This window comes from Ambystoma mexicanum, chromosome 7q (genome assembly GCF_040938575.1).
Source record: "Ambystoma mexicanum isolate Mex_15411 chromosome 7q, UKY_AmexF1_1, whole genome shotgun sequence".
In the NCBI taxonomy this organism is placed as follows: Eukaryota; Metazoa; Chordata; class Amphibia; order Caudata; family Ambystomatidae; genus Ambystoma; species Ambystoma mexicanum.
The window spans coordinates 1030499808-1030524786 of record NC_090941.1 but is presented as its reverse complement, the minus strand read 5'-3'; the positions used below and the strand labels follow the sequence as shown (position 1 = coordinate 1030524786).

The window sequence follows — 24979 nt, the reverse complement described above, 5'->3', positions numbered from 1 at the left end:
ATGAGTAGATCCGCTGTAGTTGATCAAGGGTGAGTTAGGAGGATCCTTCTGTCAGTGAATAGGTTTTTGGGAGATGATGCCCTTCCGTCTCAAAATGTAGTTTGGACAAGAGTGGGTAAGAACCTGGGTAACATAGGCACTGAATTAGTAAAGAGTTAACTGGATAATGTTATTTGTTTTTTTGGAAGAAAATTCAGAGGAGTCTTGTGTCTTAGTGTTGTGGTGATTTTATTATACAGTTCAGCCGACACGTGTTTTGACCCACCTTGGTCTTTTTCAAGACGTGTGTAGGGTGAGTGTGAACATCTATGTAGAAATAGAGTGCTTCGTTAGTAGCCCATGTTGAATAACAGCTGTCCAGCCTGGGTGGCCTCTGCATAAAGATGAGCGGTCTCTGCGATGTTTCGAAATAATCGCCAAGTTCTATATCTATATCTACTTAGACCAATTTTCCTCCATAGTTACCCCCTCCCTCAGGCCCACCTGAATATGTACTGAGCATCTGGCAAGTCAGGTGTTGCCACAAAGGCCCACTTAATTCCACTACCAATGGTTGGGCGGCCTTTCGAGAAAATAGGCATGGATATTGTGGGTCCTTTGGATCCTCAAACCAGCTCAGGGAACAGATATATCTTGGTGGTGGTAGACCACACCACTTGATACCCTGAGGCTGTCCCTCTGAAGAGCATAAAATCCCCTGTGGTTGTGAAGGCTCTCATTGGATATTCTCCCATGTTGGGTACCCAAAGGAAGACGTTTCTGACAGGGGATCAAACTTCATATCAGCGTATATGAAGGCCATGTGGGAAGAGTGTGGAGTCACCTATAGGTTCTCTACATCCTTCCATCCACAAACAAATGGGCTTGTTGAGCAGATCAACAAGACCCTGAAAGGCATTATAGGTGGCTTGGAGTGGACCTGAGGAGAAAATGGGATATTCTCCTGACATGCCTCCTGTTCGCCTACAGGGAGGTGCCACAGAACGGAGTAGGGTTTAGCTCATTTGAGCTTCTGTTTGGACACCCTGTATGAGGTCCCCTCAGCTTAATGAAAGAGGGATGGGAAAGCAAACCCTCATCCCCTACACAAGATCTGGTGAACTATGTATTCGGCCTTCGGTCTAGAATGGCAAAGTACATGGAACAGTCAACCAAGAACCTAAAGGCCAGTCAGGAGCTGATGAAGCACTGGCACGACCAGAAGGCCACAGTGACAGTCTATTCTCCAGGCCAGTGGGTGTGGATTATGGAGCCTACAGGGGGCTCTATTGTGTCACGAAGACAGATGCTCACCCCATTCCTCGGGCAGATGAGCTCATTGACAAGCTTGGTGCTGCCAAGTATATTAGTACATTTCACAAAACAGTGGGGTATTGGCAGGTCGGCTTGACCGATGAAGCGAGAGAGAGGTCAGCATTCTCAACCACGGAAGGACATTATCAGTTCACTGAGATGCCCTTCGAATTGAAGAATGCCCCTGCCACTTTTCAGCGGATGGTGAACCAGGTTTTGTTGGGTCTGGAAAACTTCAGTGTCGTCTATTTAGACAACACTGCTGTCTTCAGCCACACCTGGGAGGATCACGTATCCCACCTGAAACGAGTGCTTGAGACGCTGCAAAATGCAGGTCTGACTATCAAGACCATGAAGTGCCAGATAGCTCAGGGTACCATCGCTTAACTAGGCCACCTGGTTGGTAGAGGTAAGAAACAACCTCTCAAAGCCAAGGTACAGGCTGTGAAGGATTGGGATATTCCCACCACACAGATGCAGGTTAGAGCCGTTCTAGGTCTCACCGGGCACTACCAGTCGATCATCAAGGGGTATGGGACCATTGCCATGCCCCTGAATGATGTAACTTCCAATAAGATGCCGAAGACAGTAACTTGGAACCCCGCCTGTCAAACCTCCTTTCATGATTTAAAGGATGAATTGTGCAGGGCCCCAGTTCTGAAAGTGCCATACGATGGTAAGGAATTCATTAACCAGACAGACGCCTGTGATTTTGGGATTTGAGCAGTGTTAGCACAGCTGCACTCTGACGGGGTAGAGCAACCTGCCATCTACATTAGCAGGCGGCTTACAAAAAGGGAAAGGAACTGACCTGTCATAGAAAAAGAGGCGTATGCGTTCATGTTGGCTGTAAAGAAGCTGAAACCCTACATCTTTGGGTCTCACTTTATGATCCAGATGGACCACAGGCCTCTGTGATGGTTAATGGCCATGCAAGGGGAGAAACCTAAGCTTTTGTGTTGGGCCATATCCCTAAAGGGATTAGATATGGACAAACAGCACACGCCAGTCTTCCATCATGGAAATGCAGAAGGCCTCAGCTGGTACTTTCGCCTTCATGATGAACCAGACCCTCAGTAGGGTGGTGGTTGACATGTTGAGGCTGGGGGGGCATGTGAGGTATTCGACCATCTGCACGGGGAGTGTGCACTTGCTGGGGCTTTTTGATTTTTTTTTAAATGAAAATGAATGATTGGAGATCAACCTCTGAAAATGTGTGAGGCCATTCCGCACACATTTTCCCTGCTCACTGCATGAAACGCATAGTCACGTGTACTCCGGGAGGACACAGCCAACAGGTGCCGTCCTCCCCTGTCACCTTCAGCTGGAATGTAACAGCCACGGGACATCAAAGCATCTCTTTGCGCCTGATATGTCTGTGGAGTGTCCCGACACAGGGTGGGACACAGCTCCAACACCTGGATCCTAAGTACTTGGACAACAGCAAATGCTCCTTGTCGGAGCACGTTGGAACGCATGACCCATGAACAGCATCCTTTTTCAGCCATTCCCCTACCCGCGGGCACTACCCATGGCTGTATCTGCTAAAGCTTTGTAGGTCCAGCCTATAACTCATCCCCGATATTAAAGAGGGCAAGATGACAGCTATGGAAAGGGCAGGGCCTGTTGTACCTGAGTACAATGAAGGACGCAACATCAAGTTTAGGGAGCTCCTTCCCTTTTGTATCTCCTTAATACACCGTACAAATATGAACCGCCGTTTCCCCTTGGCTGCGCCCCTTTCTTTTAATTTTTTTAATGTTTTATTGTTATAGGTGATTTCATCAACTTTACAATATTTTAATACAAAAACATAAAAACATAATTAATACAATAGAAATAAAATGGCAACATAAAATACATTCATAAAATGTCCTTTTTCATAACTTATAACAGAGATGATCTAAATGAAGATTCACATCGATTTAATTTTGCATTCACAAAGAACAACGCAATTACTCTTTTCTAGCATAGATTCATCGTATAGTACTCTTCATTTCATCGTTCAAGTTATGACATGCAACATCTGTTCCTATGTTCACTTCATCATTGGGTACTACGGAGGCACTCTCAATAAGATGAGGGAGTACATGAAAATTACAATTAAATCAAATGATTGTGTTAGTTTCCTCCAATTACAGTGCGTGCAAAAATCCAACTGTGCCAATCCTGAGAGAGGTTAGTTGCCCATAAAATATAAGCTGCCATAATAACTCTGGGGAAAGTTCTTTATACTCTTTGACAGTCGATTTTAAATATTAGATGCGCATTGCCATAAGTGCTTCACAATTAACAATTAAATGTTGCCATGCTTCATCCTTGCCTTTGATGTTACAGAAACTACAAACATTTTCTTGGCGCTGAATCAATTTTCGTTTGGCCTAAACTTCTTTCGTGTACCATACGTTAAACCACAAACGCAAGAAGTCGGCTCTGTGGCGCGGAGAGGGAGATTTTTGTAAATATAGTTCCATCTCACTATATTTTAGCTAAATGGTTGATTTCTAAAGTCTTGATATTCCAAGCATTTGACTCTTGTCTGAATCCAATCAAATTGGAGCAACTTAGTTTTGGCCCTTGTCGGTTTCTGGATCAGGGCATCCAGTGATATATCCACACTTGTCAATGCATGAATTACTGTCATTCTCCATCTCTGCACAAACATCAGATCTAGACATATGTTTGGCTAAGATACCAATTAGCAGCATTGATTCTGAGGCCATAATACATTTTCTAAATAGTGCCATCACTTGCCACAGATATCTTGCATATAATGACATTAAACCCAATTCATTCCTGATCCACACACCTGGGACACAATTAGGCAACCGCAAGATTAATTTCCAGTATTTGACCTCAAATCTATTCCACACTAGTTAAGATATGACTTTTTTGGTTTCTGAACCATATAAAAGTATTAGAGTCGTCTTTTGCAGATAGAACTTGAGGGCAGGTATAATCGAAAATGTCCCATATTTATTTTGAATTATGACTGCTTGTGAGGTGGACATATTCAATTTAGCCTCCAGGCAAGTCAAGTTCACCTTGTCATCATCATGGGTCTGCAATAGTCACACCCAAATATGTGTATCTATGAACACTTTCCTGTTCTTTATCTTGGAGCGACCACCTGTATTGCTTTATGGGTCACTTATTGTTTCCACTACAGAGCATTATTTTTGTTTTCTCTAGGTTGATAGTGAGAAGATTTTCCTGGACATATGTATCTAATGCATTCAACAAATGTTGTAAGCTCTGAGGTGTTTTTGATATAAGGAAAAAATCTTCAGCATATAATAATGTAGCGACGACCCTCGAAGCCAGTTTAGGTGCATCAGATATGATTCCCTCAAAAGCTCTCTGAATATCTGATATAAAGACATTAAAGAGGGCCGAGGCAAGAATACATCCCTGACTCAACCCTCTTCATGTTTTGATGTAAGGTGTTAAAGTACCCTCAGGATCCACCCTGATTTGGACTTTGGTGTTGGTGTGCGATGCTCGAATCAGACTAACAAGATAAGCAGGACAATCTGCAAGTGTCAACTTCTCAAAGAGCAGCTCTCTTGATACAGAATCGAAGGCTGCCCGCAGATCAACAAAGACAAAATATACTGGTTGTTTGATGGGGGCATAATGTGAAATGATGAATTTAATTACAAGTAAATTGATTGCAGTGCCCATTCCTGTGATGTACCCAGTCTGAAAGAGATCGCGTTGAGAGTTTTGCAATGCCCATAAATGTATATCTTTCAGTATAAACCTCGAGAAAATGTTTCCAGGAGCATTGCGAAGGGCCATCGGTCTGTAATTAGCAGGACAGGACCGATCGGCCTTCTTGAAGATGGGTACTATAACTGAACATCTCCACAAATCAGGGATCATGTTATTGCTCAAGATTTGCTGAAAGACAACATAAAGGATCTTAGCCCATAACTGGGGATGCTGCTTACACATAGAATTGTTCAAGCTATCAGGGCCCGGATTTCAGGAACTACTAGATTTCATTATGTAGAAAAGAATATCATCTTCCAAAATTTCCAAATTCCCATAGCTAATGCAAGGATCTGAAGTCCCCTCATCACAACCATCAGGGCGTTCGTATATCTTGGAGTAGTAGGCAATCCAGTCATGCTGTAGAACTCTGTTGATCTGGACAGCTAACTGTCTCGAATGTAAAGCTACAATCAACAATGACCAGATCTCAGCCGTATTTTTCGAGTGGATAGCGTTCCACGTAACCTCACCATCTGTTTGGTAGAGATTAGCCCTATGCGTACGTAGCCAATTTGTATACTTACATCTGAACGCTCTATTGGTTTTAAACTATGATGACACTTTTAATAAGAGAGCTAGTTTTGTATCTCTACATAGCTCTGCTTTTCGTGCCTGCTCATCAGGGTCAAAAGCATGTTTTGGTTGGTAGTAATTATGAGTGGCAGAGCTAGAGTGAGATTTAAACAATTACAGGGTTGAAGTTTATTGTTCACCAGCCCACATAGTATTTATGGTGGCACTCTAAAAATTGTTTTTCAATAATTTTAAAGGTTTTTCCTTCCACTGAAAACGCATCCTGGCTTTATTTATGCTCAAGATCGGCTGAAATCTATTATGCCTGAAGCTCAAAGGACTTTGATCATGTGACCATTGTGGTGAAAGAGGTTCATGGTCACTATAGGCCTGTGATATGATCTCAAAGGAGATAGTTTGGCTCAAAGTATATCTGTCCATAAAGATATAATCAATGACAGATTCACTTTTACCACACCGCCTAGTACTCTTGTACGGGCAATTCCTCCCAGATGCTCCATTAAGCATAAGAAATTGTCGAGTACTCATAAGGGACAACCACTTCTGACAAGCAAGACTATTTTTTAAATCTCCAGCGAAGATTTTATTAGTGATCTCTGGAGCTTGAGAGGCCATGTCTAAAAGCTGTTCCAATCTCCAAGGAATGTATTGTAGGAAATGACTATGGGATTGCGGTACATATTAGAGCTATCATGCTGCCCTGATATTTAATTCTGACCATCTGTAGGTAACGGGGCAGCCCAAGGAAAGATCTCCAACACCTTATTGCTTGCCACCGCTACCAATAAGCCAGAAGATGGACGACCTTTGCTATTAGACTTGGCTGGCTGTGGAATGATCTCATATCCATTCCACACCGGTTGCTCAATTGGCCAAGTCTCCTGTAATACTATTATGTGGTATAATGATAAGGTTGTCGCACTTGAGCTAAGTAAGTGAGCAGAGCTGCATGTGTTAGAGTTTGCAAATGAAACTGTCCTTGAGTCCTGAGCTTCAGTTAGTTACAGCCTTATATTGTTCGTGTTGCAGGATGGCCTGAGGCTCCTAGTATTTTGATTTTGAGTGCAGATTTTTGGGATTCTTAAGGGAGTACCATTTTTTGTCATCTTCAACAGACCCGTTGTATTTCTGCTTTAGATGATGTAGGATCTTGAGACAGGAACAAAGCCCAGGGCAAACAGTCCCATTTTAGCTTGCCAGATGACATTTCTTACTACGTTAAAGGCCAACCATATTCTCACTATCGAGAGTTCTTTGTCATTCAGAAACTCGACCTGAGTTATATCAGTCGAACTAACGTCCTATAGGCTTGCTATTTCCTCAAAAATGGCCAGCACAGATGCTCTATTCAGATCATACGCAGGAAAGTGAACTGGCCTGCATTTCATTATAAAGCAATAGTTATTTTGACTGGATTTAGGTAGCTGCACAGTTCGATTATCACCTTGGGACTGGATAGCATTACAGTGTCTCACTAAATCAACATCTCTAGAACTATCACAAGCTGTCTGGATGGATGGGGCATTAATCTCATAAGCGGCTTCCGATGCAACAGCAGTTGTTTTATCTGTGTCGGGCCTTGACATGATCTGTTTTGGCAACAGGAGACATTCTTGTAACGATGTCTGTGTCACTGCTCTAATTTGCAGTAGCGTGTCACTAGCCACATTGGAGTCCTTGTTGTTAAGGGAAGTTGAGATTTGAGGATGCTTGTTTTTGGCTACATTATAGTCCTTCAAGTGGGCGGTAGCTGCGTTGGAGCTCTTGGGGGTTGAGACATCCAGTGTCTCAACTATTTTAATTGAAATCTTTCCTGGACCCAAAAGTAGGTCAAATGTGTTGATGTTTGCCCCTTCTTGGGCCCCTGCCACAGCTATGGCCGAAATCAAGTCGTTTAAAGGCACATAGTTCCCAGGACAGGAGGACTTAACTCTAAGAGCTTTGCGCTTATTTTTGACTAGTTGTTTATATTTATTAAGCACCACTTGATTCCCACAAAGTCGAGGCACTGCAACTGAGGTTATCTGTTTAACTTTTGATTTCGATTATGAAACTGCTTTTTTTTAAATTCTTAGTTTTTTTCATTTCACACGAAGATCCAACTGATTTAGCGTTCAATTTAGGTTGAAACATTGGAAATACAGATGGCTTGTAGACTACTTTTTTTGTAGGAATGACTGAATGTTCAGTCACATGTTTGTTTTCATTCACCCAAACTTACAGGTTGCTTGATTCACCCTCTCCACCTGGTCCACCAAGACGGGACAAATGATAGGTGAAAACATGGGTAAAACACCCTTTTTCGGCACTTGCACGGCAGCCTTGTGTACCACCTCAACAGTAGGCATTTGCAGATCTTTCAATTTACAGGTAGTAAATGATTTTCCCCACGCTTCGTGTTTCTTATCAAAATCATTAATCCACAAGATGATGCTATCAATCTGTTTAAATTGGCGTCAAATTTTGTAGTCTAAAGTTTCAAACAATTCAGTGAGTGAGAACATGGTTGTATTCATCGCATCAAGTGCAATTTCAGTCAGAGGTAGTTGATTTGTCGCAGTACCGTGAGGTGACAGGGAGATCCGAGGGGATAATGGGAGGGGTTGAGTTCTTCGTGGTGTGGGTTGAATAAAGGATGAGGAAAGGTTAGCAACTGTGTGGCTGGTTTGATCAAACATACTATGAGATTGATCCATGCTATTATTATGTCTCGTAGAGTGAAGAGAAATGGGAGAAAAGCACGCCGGGACACCAACTGAGGTATACGGTACTCCCCTTGCCTCATGACCAGATGTCAAAAGACTAACCACTGCCCCACCGCTAAACCACAAGCACCTTGATTAGATACATCGGACATTGAAACATGTTTAAGATTACCAACACATGGAGAGTTGGTTATAACAGGCTGGTTACTTAAGTCAACAATCACGGCTTCAATACACGGTACAGCAGATGGAGCACACGTACTAGCCAACATTTGAGTGTCTGTGAGAGAAACACTTACAATGTCTGCCTGAACACCTTGAGCGTTCACTGACTGGATACACCCGGTAAGGCCCTCTTCTGGACGTATGCACCCATTGAATGCAGCCTCGGATCCCTGCAACCGGGGATGACACAAATCTTGTATATCTTCAGCCGCATTCCTTTTATCCAGCATGAAGGAAGATATCCCAGTTAATTTCCTTCTGCTGGCAATCACAGGCAATGCTTTCATCGGAGTTGCTTTGAGTGTGACCGAGACCCGGGAAATAGACACACGGACAGGCATGCCTGATTTCAATGTATATAGCCCGCTTCGCATGAAGGGCACTAGTTTTAAGTATTTGTTTCTTTACAAAGCCCTTCCTCCTAGCACCAAAAACTCTTTAATGGCCTATTCCAATAGAAAAAATGAAAGGGACTTAAGCAAAGTAAAAAGCGGGACTATCGCAGTTCTGCCGGTTTCTCGAGCTGCGTGGCTGCGCTGCGAGCAGCGAACAGCAACTTACGGGCAACTTGCTCAGAGCAATCATGCAGGAGCGCGCGGCTTCCCCCTTTTGAGGGATTATGGGTAAAGGGGCGTGTCTAAGCTTAAAAGTATAAGAAACATTCTAGATTAGGCTTTCAAAAACACATTAGTGTACAGTTACTCAATGTAAGGCTTTCAAATGAAGTCCAATGTCCATTAATGTACACCAAATGATGAACAGAAGCCAAAATATATGCGTTGAGCAGAATCATGTTCGAAAGTCTCCAGCCGTACAGCAACTTACGGGCAACTTGCTCGGAACTCCGACCCTTTCTCCTCCTCCCAATTCCTTCTCTGCTTTCCTCGCCCGGCTTGAAGGCACAGTAGTCTCCAACACCACCCCCGGACTTATGTTCAAAAGTCCTGGTTTAACATTCTTCTACCAGTCGGGTGGGCCGCTTAATGATCTGCTGGGGGCGGCGTCCTCCTTCTTCGGTGTCCTTAACGGTTCGCCCTTCATCCTGCTTTTTTCCGCTTTCTCTTGCTCTGGCTGGGGGCAACCATGAAACATCATATGGTTCTGGCCATTTTGGTTCTGGGTCTGCTATTGGTGTGATCTCTTGATAAAGTGTTTGAACTGCGGGCATTCCTTGTGACCTCTTGTTGTGCGTTCTGCGATGTAAACATGGTCCCTTTTACGGCCACTACTGTAAGGGGTCTCGGTGAGCAGCGGGTGTCCGTTTTTCTGCCCATTGGTTGTCCTACTAGGACCTCCTCGCTGACCGCAAATTCCTTAGGCACTGTGTAAAGATGCGAGTCACGCACATATGAGGCCGGAAGCTTAAATGATTTAGGCACGTTTACTTATTAATTGTGCAAGATACAGATGTAAGATTACAACTCAGGAAAGAGCGTAGAGACATCCACCATCCCAGCTGGCATCCAATGGTCACCAAAGAAACCTTCCCCACACAACATTCCATGCTCACATAACGTTCCAAAAAGATGACCTCACACACTAACAGACTTGAACAATTGTGCCATTAAATTACACACTGCGCTCCGTCGACAGTCGGTTTCTTGTTTGGCGTGCTCTTTCCTCTTTGATTCTCTCGTAGTTATGTCTCCATCTGGTTTTTCAGGGTTAGTCGAGTTTCTCACCAGCCTGGTCTGCACCCAGTAGCGCATCATTATTTCGGCCAGTGTTTTGCCAGTTGCTTCGTGAGGGGTATTCCAGTAATCTCGGAGCATTCTGCACAGTGTATGGTGAGGTTTCATGGCTTCAACATAAGCCCCCTGGATAGTATTTTTGATGGATGCCATGAACCGCTCTGCCATCCCATTGGCTTGTGGCCATCTGGGGGTGATCTGTTGGTGGTGAAATCCCATGTTTTTCTCAAATGCGGCAAAGTCGTGACTGCTGAATCGGGGTCCGTTGTCGGATTTGATTGTGTGGGGTATGCCCCATTCATTGAACACTTTGTCAAATGTGACAGCGACCTGTGTATACGCCATTGTGACTATCTTTTTGATGATAGGGAATCTTGAGTATTCATCTATGAATACTAGCAGGTAGTCTCCTGAGTCCGTCGGGCTGTAGATATCAACAGCCATGCAGTCCCATGGTCTGTCCAGGATCTGTGTGGGTTGTAGCGGTATGGCCGTCTCCTCTCTTGTGGTGCATTGGCAAGCCAGGCAGTTCTTGATCCATTTCTCTACGAGGGTGTCCATGAAAGGAAACTAGACGTGGCACCTCAGAAGTTTCTCTGTGTTATCTGCCCCCCCCCTGTGTCATTTGTGAGATGCTTTTATGACCTCCGCCCTGAGTGCGGGAGGGATGACTAGCTTACATATCCTCATCAGTATTAAATTGTCCTTGAGGGCTAACTCGATGTGGATTTTGGCCAGCATATCGATTTTGTGTCTGCTTGCCCCTGGCTGACTTGCGAGTTGTCGGCGATAGTTTCTCCACTTGTTGTTGGTGGTCAATGTTACTGCCAGTGTCATGGATGCGTCGGCTGCTGATGCCGAAGCAACTGTCTCGAGTGAAAGTGCCGGTGGTAGTGTGTTCATTGTGACATAGTTGAGGTATTCTATGTCTCCTTTTCATATTATTTGGTTCCCCGCAGGGTGGCGTGAGATGTAGTCTGCAGGGTTTTGGTCCCCCCCGGGTCTGTGGATGATTGAGTAGTCATATTCTTGCAGGCGTATGCCCCAACTCCCTGTCCTCGGTGGCATTTTGGTCCTGAGATTCCCGAAGAGTGAACTTCTTCCCTATGACGAAGTCGTGGAAATGTTCACATGCCCAGACTGCTGCTAGGCTCTCTTTTTTGGGCTGCGAGTATGCTGTTTCCGTGGACGAGAAGGCTCTACTCGCATACCCCACTATGTGTCTGGGATGTGTATCTTCTCCACTGGTCTGGGCAAGTATGGCTCCAAGTCCAACCAAGCTGGCTTCCATGATGATCTCTGTGTGCCAGGTGAGGTCAAAGTAGGCAAGGTGTTTAGAGTCTGCCAGCACTTGCTTGACGTTGTCGAATGCACCCTGGCATTAATCGGTCCACTGAAACGCTGTGTCTTTCTGTAAGAGGCATTGTAGGGGTTCCACGTGTGTCACATAGTGCAGGATTTATCGAGCGCAGTATCCTGCCATTCCGAGGAATGACCGTATGTCTGCCACCTGTCGAGGTGCTTGGAGGTTCGTGATGATAATCACTTTATCTGGGACAGGTGTCATAGCTACATCCGAGAAGACGTGCCTGAAAAATCTGAGCCATTCTTATTGAATCTGCATTTTTCTATCTTCAGTGTGAGCCCAGCGCTCTGTAGCGGCTGGCATGTGGGTAGGAGCGTGGTGTCCTGTTTCTCCTGTGTAGCTCTGAAGACTTGGATGTCATTGCTGTAGTTCAGCGCAGATTTTATCGGGCGGATGACTTGCCTGATGGCCTCCTGAAATATCTCAGCTGCTGAGGAGATGCCGAAATTCAGGCGTCAGTATTGGAACAGGCCTTTGTGAGTCGAGAACGTGGTGATGACTCTCGACTCCGGGTTAAGTTCCATCTGGTGGTATCCCTGCACCAGTGCGAGTTTCCGAAATGCGGTTGCCCGGTTTAACTGTAATTGCAATTTTTGTAATGGGTTATTTAGAATGCACTTAATTCCCAGAGGTTTCTAAGCACGGACCCAGGGATCGAACCTGTGTTGCTTAGCGTCGTCTTGCTTCCAAGGTGAGCACGTTGCCCCTGAGATATCCTCCCGAGACTACCATGTCCTTGATACACGGATCGGGGTGCTGTTCCAGGTAAGTGGCGGTATTGGCAATTCTCATATCGACGCATAGTGGTATACTTCCACCCTCCTTGGGGACAATCACGAGTGGAGAAACCCATGGGGTGGGTCCTGTGGCTGGCTCTATGATACAATTTTTTAGCAGCTGGTCTTGTTCCTGCGACACTGCTTTCTGCAGATGAAATCCGACTCTCCTGGGGGGATGGGTCACACTGTCTCATCGATGTGCAGTTTGATCAGCACGTTCTTCAGTTTTCCGAGTCCTTTACACAGGTCTGGAAACTTTGACTGGATGATCTCTTTTGAAATCGGGTGATCCCCAGCATACGTGTCATTCACTGCATAAACTGTTTCTGTCAGTGTCTCAGTAGATTGAATTACTTCACAGTTTTGATAGTGGATGTCTTTCAGTCCTAGCTGGCTCGCTGTGTGGTAACTCAACAGGTAGCGACCTTTGGTGGGGCTCCGAATCATGTGGATGAAGGTGTTGACTGTTGTGTGCCAGCATGCTCAAATTGTCCTACGGAGTGTAGTGGCTGGGTGGCTTCCCACTGGAAGATTCTCGATGATGACTTTGTGAGGGACAGTTTCTTGGGCATTATCAGGCATTCTTGTTCCCCCATTATGTTGACTGTTGCGCCCGAGTCTACCAAGAAGCAGTAATGTCTGTTCCCTAGGTTGACGGTGATCCTAGGCGCTTCCTTCACTTCCTGATCATCCTCGAAGGAGATTGCCGTATTCATCCACTTGAGCGCGGCCATAGACATAGGCGTAGTCGTATGAAAAACCTGGTTTGTTGCTGCTGCTGGTCTCCAGGGTACTGATACTGATCTGGGGTTTCATCATATTCATCCCCAAACTGTGTGCTTAAATCAAATTGATCATAGTTTTGCTCTGGGTCCTGACATGTCACCTCGTCCATGGCTCTTGCAAATTGCTGCTTACTCTGAAACTGTGATGGCCGGGGGCATGGTGCGTAGTGTGGCTTTTGAAATGTTCTGTTGAAATTTCTGCCTTGGAGTGGAGGGTTCATCCTTGGGGTGGGGAATGACTTCCCTTCCCGACAGAGGGACTGGAAGTGCCCTTCTTTTCCACAGTTTGAACATTTTTGGGTGAGCGCTGGGCAAGTTCCCGAGTGTGGGAAGTTTATCCAGCACTGATAGCATTGTCTTTGAGTTCATTGGAATGTTTGGTTGCATGGTCTTCCTGTGGGAGGTCGCCGCTCCGAGGTCCGCTGGGGGTGGATTGCTACGATCGATTCACTCCACTCTTCTTTGTCCTTTGGCACGTATTTAATGGATGCCACTTGTGCATCAACTCTCGCAAATATTCTGGCAACTTCGCTTACTTCATCAATGGATAGTAGTTTTTTGAGGAGTTGTTTTCTGAATGTTGGTGAAAGGCAGCCTTCGATTACTCGTAGTCTAATCACCTTTTCTACTGAGAACTCATGAAAACGACAGTGCATGCTACTTAACCTCAGGCGTGTGATGAATTTTTCTATGGTTTTGTCTCTCCTTTGGGAACACTGGTAGCGTTCGTAGTCATGATTGGGTTCGATGATGAGTTTTTTGTTGAGTGCTCATTTGGAGGGATTGTCTTGATGATTGTCTTAATCTCCCCCCCTACAAGGTTGATGAACATGTCACTCAGCGTCGGTGATTGCTCCTCTCCCACTGCCTTGATGAAGTAGTTGAAGTCTTCGACTCATTCAACCCACCTCAGACCTTTGTCACTCTGCAGAACTAGTGTGAATGGGAGAGGCTTTCTGAGCAGTACGGCCTTTTATGTCGAGGCCATGATAGGGCGTTGAGTCCCCTGGTGGGTAGGTGAGCTTGGGCCACTCATGGTCACCCAAGAGTTGTATGGGTGTTGCACCCTCTCTCTCCTGACTGTTTGCGTGTCTCTGGTGGGGTTTAGGTTGCTGAATGAGGGTCTGTAGTGTCCTGACTGATTAGCTGCAATTTCCCTTAATGCCACCAGGCAGCGGTGTGAGGTCTCTCTGTTGCTGTAGACTATCACCCGTGAATTTGCTCCCTTGCAGGTAAGTGGTGTTTCTGCCTCCACAGAGACAAAGCATGTTTTAAACATATATGAATTAAAAAGTATTGTTTTAAATAAGTTCATGATCTCTCAATGTAGATCTTCAGCTGTAGAGTGGGCTGGAGAAGGCAGTGTCCTAAACCTATGAATGTGTTGCTTGTAATAGGGCTAAACGTTCCTACTGCTTACAAGTTTACGGAGAATAAGGCAGTGAAGAGCCTAGGGTGGGTATCCCCATTGTGGTCCAGATCTATAGACATATGCAGTGCCAGGGCCTGGCTTGGGAGAGCTTAAGACCTCCGACTTTGAGGCAGAAGGTAGCACTAGCTGTACTGCCCATCAGGGAGTTCTTATGGCAAAGGTTTGTGATGGCAAGAGCGTGTCAAATTTCTCACCTGGGAGAATGGATTTACATCCTTAACTTTGCGACAGCAGCACAAAACATACAGAGCCAGAGGACAAAAGCCCGCCTGGGCCATTATAAAATAACCCTATGATGGAACCAAAGGCTGGGATCAATTTGCAGATGGCCCATGCCTCCAGTGATTAGCATGGGACTGTGCAATTAAATACCCCTGCATTGGAGTGAAAGATGCATCTAAGCCGGTCAAGTGGCACAGCGAGTAGAGCGCCCGCTTTGACACCCGTGCAGAGCCTGTTAACGCAGGTTCGAATCCCGGCGGGGCCAAACTCAGCCTTTCATCCTTCCGAGGTCGATAAATGAGCACCACACACCGTGGGTAATAATAAGCAGCGCTCAGATACCTGAGGGTTTGTAGCGCTATATAAAAGCCTAATTATTATTATTATTATTATTATTAATGGGCTAAAAGGAGAGTGAAATAGTCATACAGCCTCCTGGGCTCAGAGACAGGGTGGGTGGAAAGCCCAATAGGCGGATGGGTCGATGCATCGTCAGCTTTCAAACGTGTCATTCAGCCCCCTCATGCTCCCCCCAAACTATGAGGCTAGCTCCATCCCTACCTGGAGGGCAGTTCTTGGGTAGATGAGCCAGTTCACGTTGCCACCCCAATCAGGCAGCCAACTATTTTGTGTATTATTATAATGTGGGTGAATGGGTCTTGCCACAGATGTCAGCATTCCCTAATTCTTTCATCACTGTCCATGTGATAGATCTCACTGCTCTCGTAAACCCACACTGTAGGATCTGATCACCTGGCCCCTTTAAGAGATGACCCTGCACTGGACTGGAGGGGTGCACAAGCCAATGCCCCTCGAAAGCCCCATATTCTTAAAATGATCCTCACGTGGGCAAAGGGTGCCCAATGCAAGCTATCAGCAAGCAATGTTCATGTATCAGGGAGTTCTCCATGTTTTTGCCAACATAAAAGTTTCTGAGTTACAAGAGAGCTGTTCGGCCTAGGAAGATGAAAATGGTCAATGTTGTAGCTGCAGGCAATTTCCTATTGGCTGGCGGTATTCGCCTTCCACCGGATCTGGCTTGCTTATCGCGGGCATACGGGGTGTGAGGTGGGGGCACTTTTTCCTACAGGGCATTTTGCATGTTTCTTCTGCTCCCAAGAGCCGCTGCTGAGACCCACTGACAATCACCATTTGTTCACTTTCAAAGTCATTTCCTCTATGTGGGTGGTACAATAACGGACTGTGCTTGAGGCTGCAGACTGGAAAGCCTCAATGCTCGCCTGTGTTATCTGTGCTAGGATTCGACCATGCCCCATGGCGCTGCGAGAAATGCATGGGGCTGGACCTCTTCATAAGGACCCAGTTAGTGATGAACTGGGCTGTGATGCTTTAAATGTGACCACGCTGACATACAGCCATGGCTTTGCAAGGGGAGGGATAGGATGTTTGGAATTCATCAAATGACTTAATATAATCCTGAACAAAGGTCAATGAGATCTGTAGCTCCTGCCAGCTCAAGCAGAATAAGTGTGTGCCATGCATACGATACGTACGTACTATACCTATGCCTGCCGTGGAAATCGCTTTAATAGCTCACATTATACACAACTGAACTCGGCGCCTCCACCCAGCCATCATCCCCCCCACGCCTCTACTCCCAATCACTGAGTCAAAGACTCAATGGTTGCTCGCTTATTTGAGATTCGATATATTGGGGGTCATTACGACCCAGGCGTTAACCAATGGCGCCATTAGCGCCATGGTTAACACCGGAATCCGCCAATGGCGGAATTACCGCCCCATTCCAAGGTTGGCGGGGCGGTAATTCCCCATTCACCATTGGCCCTTCCCCATTCCCATTTTTGCCCCATAAGGCTCAATGGAAATGGGGAAGGCGGTAGTTACGGTACCGCAAATTGCGGTACCGTAATTACCTCCAAGGTCCCTTTGCGGGTCCAATCCTTAACGGCTGGTAAAACCTGCCATTACGGTAGGGACCCGCAAAGGGACCTCGTAATTAGGCGGTAAGGGGTTAAAGGCGGCGCCACCTTTTATGGCACCGTTAACCCCTTACCACCTGGGTCGTAATGAGGCCCATTATCTTTGCTGTGAGAGAAGCATCGTGTAAGAAAACAGCCTGCTGCATGCCGGAGGGGCTTACTGGGGAGTTTGTTGGGTAGGGAGCTGAGGGAATACGCTAACATCACTTACTTATGTAGGGTAGGGTGGTCATGGCACCGAGTAGCAGAGCCACAGCACACAGAGGCACCCAATCCAGTCAAATAACCTGTATGACTAACAGGCGCAGGTATACGCCCCAGTAAATAGCTGTATCACACTGCACGGGGGTGGTCCAAGAGAGAAGCTTCCCAACCTCACAATGCACGGGGGTAGTCCGAGTGAGAAGCCTCCCAACCTCACACTGCACGGGGGTGGTCCAAGTGAGATGCCACCCACCCTCATACTGCTCGGGGTGGTCCAAGTGAGAAGCCACCCACCCTCACACTGCACAGGGGTGGTCCAAGTGAGAAGCTGCCCACCCTCAAACTGCACAGCGGTGGTCCAAGTGAGAAACCTCCCAACCTCACACTGCATGGGGGTGGTCCAAGTGAGAAGCCACCCACCCTCGTACTGCACGGGGTGGTCCAAGTGAGATGCCACCCACCCTCAAACTGCACGGGGTGGTCCAAGTGAGAAACCACCCACCCCGTAGCCTTGTCCTTTATATATAAATGCATTGCTGCTCCTATAGAGGCATGCACTCATTTAGCTTCTGGAGGCTCGTGTTCAATGCGCGCTACTCGCAGGTATCATCGTCTCGAATGACCCAGAAACAGTCTATTAGGTTGATCGGGACATTTCAGTATCTGATGCATGTGTGTGCTTTGGGTGTTTTAAAAGGCTCCGCATACGCAGGCCAAATGGCCAAGACCCAGGATGGGGGCGAGGGGGCATCATTGGGTGGCACTGCAATGAAAGGCCAAAGCAAGGTATTGCCATTACATCTGCAGCTGTCAGTGGGCGAGTGCAGTTTCATGGCACACAAGGAATTGGCACATGTCTAATCTTCAGTGAGACAGAGAATATGCTCATGGGAAGAGTGCCCTGCATGTTGTGTCTCATGTGTTCCTAAAATCCAACAGTACAGCGGACGGAAGAGAACACGCTTCCAGGATACATTCAAGCAAATTACGAAAGACTCAATGGGCTCACTTAATATGTATTGTTTCTATCACACTGGTATATGCACAGTATTCCTTAAATATGGCCATATGCATAACTGGTAGGCATGAATCCACTGTCACGTGTCTCTGTATCAGGGCCGGCAAAGGACTCAGCTGTGCACCTGATGTATTTAAATTAAAAAGAAGTCAAAGGAATACAGCAAGGTGGTTAATAGCTACAGAGTATCATGGGACAGGCAGCCAGCGGGGGGTTGGAAACACAATGTCAGCTGAAAGGCTATTAATCATTCTTTGCCAGGAGGGTGCCAATGATGGGGGAAACTGAATAAGAAAAACAATGAGGTGAATAGAATGTTGCTGGGGAAATCACAAGCCTGATGGCACCAGAAGAGGAAGCCTGCAATGTGGGAACTGAACATGCTTATTGTCCGGAATTAAAGGAGTATGTTTCTGTGCCATAACACTACCTACTATCTACACAGGGCAGCTGCTCCGGGACCCCCAGAATCCTGGGGCCCATTTCCTGCATGTCCTTTCGAGTGCCTACCTCCAGGACACTTCTGAAATACTACTGTCCAGGGTCCATGTGTCGGCAATGTATCAGCTGCAGGCTGCCAGGCCACATGGAGGGAGTGGGGCTACGACACACCTCTACTGGGACAGAACCTCTATGGTTCACTTCAAGCCCCCCACTCACTGTGATGCAACACCTTCCCCTCTCCACACATACACCTCTCTGAAGTCTTCAGTTCCTCTTCCAGAATTCATCCACTTCCATCCCCCCCACATGACCCCTCGCCTGCCCACCTTCTCCACAGCACCTAGCTCCATCAACACTCCTTGTGAGTTGTGATGCCACTTGATGGCTTCTTTCCTAGAAGCCCTCAATCAGCTTTTGGCACCCACTGAAGAGCTAAGTTCATTGGGAGGAACTGATCGTTTCCAGGTAACCCTCCTCTGTCCTTCCCTTTGACTCGTTATCCTTTCTTTTCAAACAGTTTGCTTCTGCCTGAGGTCCTTGGTCCCTCTACTTGTCCACCACCAACTAGAGGTCACTGCTAAGCAGGCCCGGGCCTTTTATGCAGATCTTGCTCCCTGCTGCAGAGCCCAGCCCCTCTGCAGATATGTGATCCCTCTTGCCTGAATTAGTTCCTTCTTCTCACTGGGACACTTCGCTCATCAAGCCCTTGTCCCTCTACACTTTCTACAGTTTCTGACATTTCCTGCAGTCCTCACTTCAGCTATCTCCTCAATCCTCCGCCCCATTTCATCCTCCAGATCACAATTTATAGTGCAGACTCACCCCCACCATGTGTTCTTTGGTCCCTATTGCAGCCCTCAGCCCTGCCTGCTGTCCCTTCTTCAACCCTCATTCCCCTGCTCCACTTGAAGCCTTCAGACCCAGCCCCTCCCTTCTCCCTTTTCCTATCTCCTCCCCTTACTTTCTTCTATGCACTTACTCTATCAGAATTGTCCCTGGACCTAATATGATAGCAACCTCGTCTATTTCCTCCACCCCCCCCCCATTACTGTTTTTTTCCTCCCCAACCCCCCTCCAGCACTATCTGAAATGTCGTCAAGCCTAGTATGACAGTCGCTTGTTTTGTTCCTCCCCTCCCTTTCTGCACCCCTCTCCCTCACCTTTTGTTTTTCTCCAGCTCTACCAGAAATGTCGTCAGGCCTAGAACGGTAACCGCTTGTCTGTTTCTATTTCCTTCCCACTCTCCCCCTCCTTTCCTTATCTATGTCTTAGCTCTTGCACTATCTGAAATGTCGTCAGGCCGAGTACGATAGTTAATTTCACATCCTTACTGTACATGGCCTGTAAGAATGTCATTGTATTTTCCCTTGTTCCCTCCCTTGCCTTGAAGCGCTTTGAAACACATTGTGTATAGGCGCTATATAAATAAACTATCATATCACTTCCTCTTCTGGCTAGACTAGATCAAGGTCACTAGTACAGTAAGTGGCTATACGTGCCATGAGTGGGTCAGGTCACTAGTACCATAAGGGAACACAAGAGACTCACTACCCTCATGATCGGATATGAAAAGGCCAGCACCACTAAAGGTAGGGTCACTGTACAACAAGCGGACACTTGAGGATGCCTTGAACAGTAAGTGGCTATAAGAGAGCACTAGTACCATAAGAGGGTCAGGTCACAAGTCACATAATGGAACACATGAGACTCACTAGCACCATAATTGCGCATATAAGAGGGTCAGTATTACTACAAGGAGGGTACGGCAAGCGGACACTTGAGGCCCACCAGTACAGTAAGTTCCCATAAGAGGCTCACTGGGACTGTAATCGGACATGATGGTCACTAGTACGATACGAGTGTCACAAGAGGGTCACCACTACTGTAAGAGGGTCATTAGTACCATAAGCGAATACAAGTGGTTCACTGGCACCATAGGGCTGAGGGCCGGTAGAGCATGCGTGAAAGCAGTGAGGACCTTCTACAACGTCCAGCTCCCTCCCCCATTCTGTGATGACCGCTCCCTTCTGCTACCCAAAACAATGTTGCTCAGGCGCTCCCACTCACTTTCATCATGCCCTTATACTCCCCCGGTCTGCTGTCTGCCCACTCCAGTCTGCTGTATGCACAGTGTTCTTTGCACTGTCCTACTCCCAGCCCTGCACAGTTCTGGTTCCCTCCTACACAGTGCAGGTGCTATTAACGCATTTCTTTCCGCTTTCCCCTACCCCACGCAAGATTCAAACCCCAATCGCCTGCTTTAATTAAATGAGTACTTATTAACTGTGATGAGAAAGCCCTCTACCTCACCCTCACAAATTAAACCATTAATAGTAATGTTTGGCCACTTCACTCCATAGATTCCCTTCGTCACCTGCCACCTCGGCAATGGAGTGGGCCCTTTTCGGTCTCCTGTGCACACAGCTGTAGGTGTGAGCGGGCTCCAGGCAAGCCAGTGAGGCAGCCCTAGGCAGACGGATCGCTTTTACCGTCCGTATCTGCGCAGAGCTCCAGGGTGCCCTGGCCGCCCTGAGCCGTAGCAGCACATGCACATACCTTTTTGTGTTTTTGTGGTGGATCTGGAACGGACCCCGAATGCAGGTGGCAGCTCTCATGTTGGAGCAATGTCAGCATGGGTGCCTGGGCTGCACCTGACCTGCGCAAGCGCGTATGCAAGCACAGTCAGTCACGTGGGCCGTAGGGCACGTGCGGTTTGTTTAATGCACGGTCCCCCACAAATATGCAGGCATGAGCCATCGGGCTGGCACGCCCCAGGGAGAAATGCAGCAGCCAGTCAACAGCGAATGTCCCAGGCTGGCCTGGATCATGGATGATGTTCGTTCCCATTTTATATCCTTTCACCAAGCAAGAAACGAGGCCCTGTGCCCCCAAGGCCTACTGGGGAAAGTCCCAGTTTCCCGGTGGGCCAGTCCAGCACTGCCTGAGATGCTAGGGCCTGCTGAGGCAGGTAGCTGCCAAAACAAGATCTGCATTCTGGACTTACCGACACTGGAACAATGAAGTCCAAGTGCAAAAAAGACAAGAAGCTGCAGAGGGACGCGGGCAGACCGGTCAGACCGGTGTGATCAGCATTACTGCCAGGGTCCGGAACCGAACATTAACCAAGACCCCTGCCACTGGAGAAGAGGCACATAGGGGGCTGAGAGAAACAAGACCCTGCATGGGTTTAAGAGCTCACCAATATCCGGGGTGGAAGACGCCCAGAGCCCACAGGAGCTAAGAGGTACAAGATCCCATGAGTGGGTATGAGCATGCCGATATCCAGGGAGAGGTGGCCCAAAGCCCACATGGGGCTAAGAGATTAATGACCCGGCTAGGTAGTAAAAGCTCGCCAATGTCCAGGGTGGGAAACGCCCAAAGCCCATAGCTGGCTGAGCGATACAAGACTCTGTCAAGGGGTCAGGGAGCGCCAATTGCTGGGGCAAAAGACACCCAAAGGTCAACATGGGCTGAGAGACACACGACCCTTCAAAGGGGTGAGAGAACACCGTTATCCAGGGCAGACAATGCCCAAAGGCCATGGCAGGCTGAGAGACACCAGACCCTGCCAAGGGAAAAGAGGACTCCCATATCCACGGCTGAACAACCCAATGCACTCAAAGAGGATATCCAAGGTCCGAGATACTACTGGATTGCAGAAGACCTAATCCTGTCGGTGGCTGCAAAGTGGAACAGTAGCGAGCATGAACCTTATAGAAATGGGACATTTTGGCACATCCGGGCTACAGTAGTATTTCCCAGTAGAAGGGGTAAATTGGTGAACCACTGAATGACTTGACCAGAACATTTATTTTGGTTATTCGGGGTTTCCTTTGAATTATTATATCCCAAAAGGAGCTGGAAGACACTTTGAACACTTTATGATGTGGGGGTCAGAAAACCAGCCAGCACCAACCTTGAGAATGGGGAATAACCCTTTGGCTAGGCTGATGCCTAGCCTTCCTTTCTTTCTTTCTTTCTTTCTTTCTTTCTTTCTTTCTTTCTTTCTTTCTTTCTTTCTTTCTTTCTTTCTTTCTTTCTTTCTTCCTTTCTTTCTTCCTCCCTTTCTTTCCGTGTGGAAATAGGTTAGATAGGGTTTGAGTTGTGTTAGATGTCCTCACGAGCACCAGTTTGTTGTTTTTAGACATTAGGGACTAGGTTGGGGGTTTTCTTTGAGTTGATTACTGTTAGCCAAAGGCAATATAAACATTGTTGATCCAAAAAAATACAACAAAAAGAATACAACAGGGTGATACTTTAGTTAGGCTTACAAATTCATTTATTTGCAAGCTTTTGTAATATTCAGATCGTTTCATGGGGTGCAGAAGGACTCGAGCTCTTGGAAAAGCAGAGGAGCTTGTGGATTCGCCTCTGGAAGGCCTTATCTGTGTTTCTGCTTTGTGGTGCCCTCACATAGGGCCATACACTTCAGATGTTACCCCACTCATTCCAGTCTGAAAGCTCTAAACGGGGTACTGCTTGACGTGCCATGGCAGACACTAAACCGTCCCTTCACGCCCAGTGCTTCTATCTCTTGTCTGCTTGCGGGTAGTTTTCAGTACCCCATTTACATCGTTCTGACTGCAATGCCTATGGGAACCCGCTCAAGGGGATGGCTCTTTGTGAAGGAAACACACATCAGAAAGACCAGAGGAGATATTCTGGAGGTGAATCCTTGAGCTGTCCTGCTATTCCAAGAGCCACATCCTTCCTATGACTGATGACATCATCTAATAATAAATGCAGCAGTCTAATCATTGCCTGATGCTTCCTTCTCAGACGTCTAAGTTGTTGTGTCAGACCAAGATGCCCAAGATAATGTTGTAACCGCATACTTAATATGCCTACTATGTATGTAACCGAATGCATAATGATGCTTACTATGTATGTACGTATACTTAATATGCCTACTATGTATGTAACCGAATGCATAATGATGCTTACTATGTATGTAACCGAATACTTAAGATACATGCTATGTATGTAACCTATGCCGTGACACCTAAGGGTTTGGGCGTATAATCAAATGCAATAAATAAATAAATAAAGCGAAGTTTCGGAAATCTTGCAAAGGAATGGGTTTCTTCGCCTAACTAATGTATAGTCCTCTTGTCGTTTAGTTCATGCATTCCACATGCTTGATACGAGAGGACGAGAAACAAAAACAGAGCAGGAAGAAAAGGAGAAATGTCTTCTCAAAACCCTCTCCAACACTAATGTCCTTTTCTGCACATTAGTCAGCTCACACAAACCTGATGCCATGCTTATTTGTTTCAGGTAACTCTGCCAACGTTCACATTAGGCATGAACCCCGGGGCCCTGGATGACCAATACCAAGGATGTGAAGATTTCATGGAGAACCAGATCCTGACCTCGCTGCTGAAGGAAGAGAAACAAAGAGAGCCAGACTTCAGCCAAGCCTGGGACGCCGCCACACTGGCCTGGCCGGAAAAGAAAAGTTCTCTTGTGTCGCTCCCCGAAGGCTTCAAGAACAACCATGGGATTGCGCTCATGGCCTACGCAAACATGGGCACCTCTCTGCGCAAACGTTTTAACACAGCTATACATGAGTATCGGGCGCCCTCGAAGGATTTCCCCTTCAAAACCCTCCATTTCTATCTGACCACAGCTCTGAAGCTCTTGCACATTAACTGTAGGGGTATTCCGCGCAGGGCCTTCCGGGCATTTAGCGATGTGCTGTTTGAACGCCCCGACACCTTTGCCCAGAATATAAGATTTGGACAGTTTGCTACAGCGTTTTTGGACTTAAATGTGGCCAAGAAGTTTGGGGGTTCTTCTTTCTTCGTCGTCAGCACATGCTACGGGGTAGAAATTCAGAATTTCTCTTTCCACCCAGAAATCAGGCAGGTGATGATCCCGGTTGACGAGGAGTTCCACATCCTCCACGTTATTGAGGAAGGAAACCTGTTTGTTCTGAGGAGCACACTCCAAAGATGTCATTACCACAACTGTGTGTCCCTGAAAGGTATGTGCAAGTCATTGTTTACGTTTTAAAAAAAAAACATTTGCTCAGTTGAATTTTTTCAATCCATCTCAGTTCACCGCAGCATACATTGTACACCACACAATCGCTTTACACATGTCTGCGCCGCTGAATATTTTGAAGGTAAGGTCTACTCGCAAGGACGCAGGATGAATAGTGCAAAAAATATGTATTCTGAAGCAAATTAAACTTCTGTATTTATTTATGTGTGTTACTTTTTAGATATATTGCGCAAGACACATTATCGTTGTTCATTGGAGAATTGGCAATGCTGCGTGTGTGCTAAATATTTGCACATCGCTGAGCAGTGGTCAAAGCAGTAATATCACAGCATATCATTAATATAGACCACGCTTTACAACATACTGGACATCATTACAAATACATACCACGAGAATGCCGGTAGGGGCCACGGATCCCCCCGGCAGGCCTGACCTTCTGGGTTTTCAGGCCCCTACCAGAATGCCTCTCACAGAAGCACCTGTACCGTTAGCAATGGGGCCGGTGCTTCCGTATCCTCATTTCCATGGAGTTCCATA

At 46.7% G+C, this 24979-nt stretch overlaps 1 protein-coding gene across 1 annotated transcript in view; it reads left to right on the top strand.

The window, feature by feature from the left end:
• The window catches only part of LOC138528559 (ecto-ADP-ribosyltransferase 5-like), a 354318-nt gene that overhangs the window by 269697 nt on the left and 59642 nt on the right, over positions 1 to 24979 (top strand). The window contains exon 3 of the mRNA XM_069640325.1: positions 23714 to 24422. Coding sequence (XP_069496426.1) covers positions 23714 to 24422 — 709 coding nt within the window. The remainder of the gene's footprint in view (positions 1 to 23713; positions 24423 to 24979) is intronic.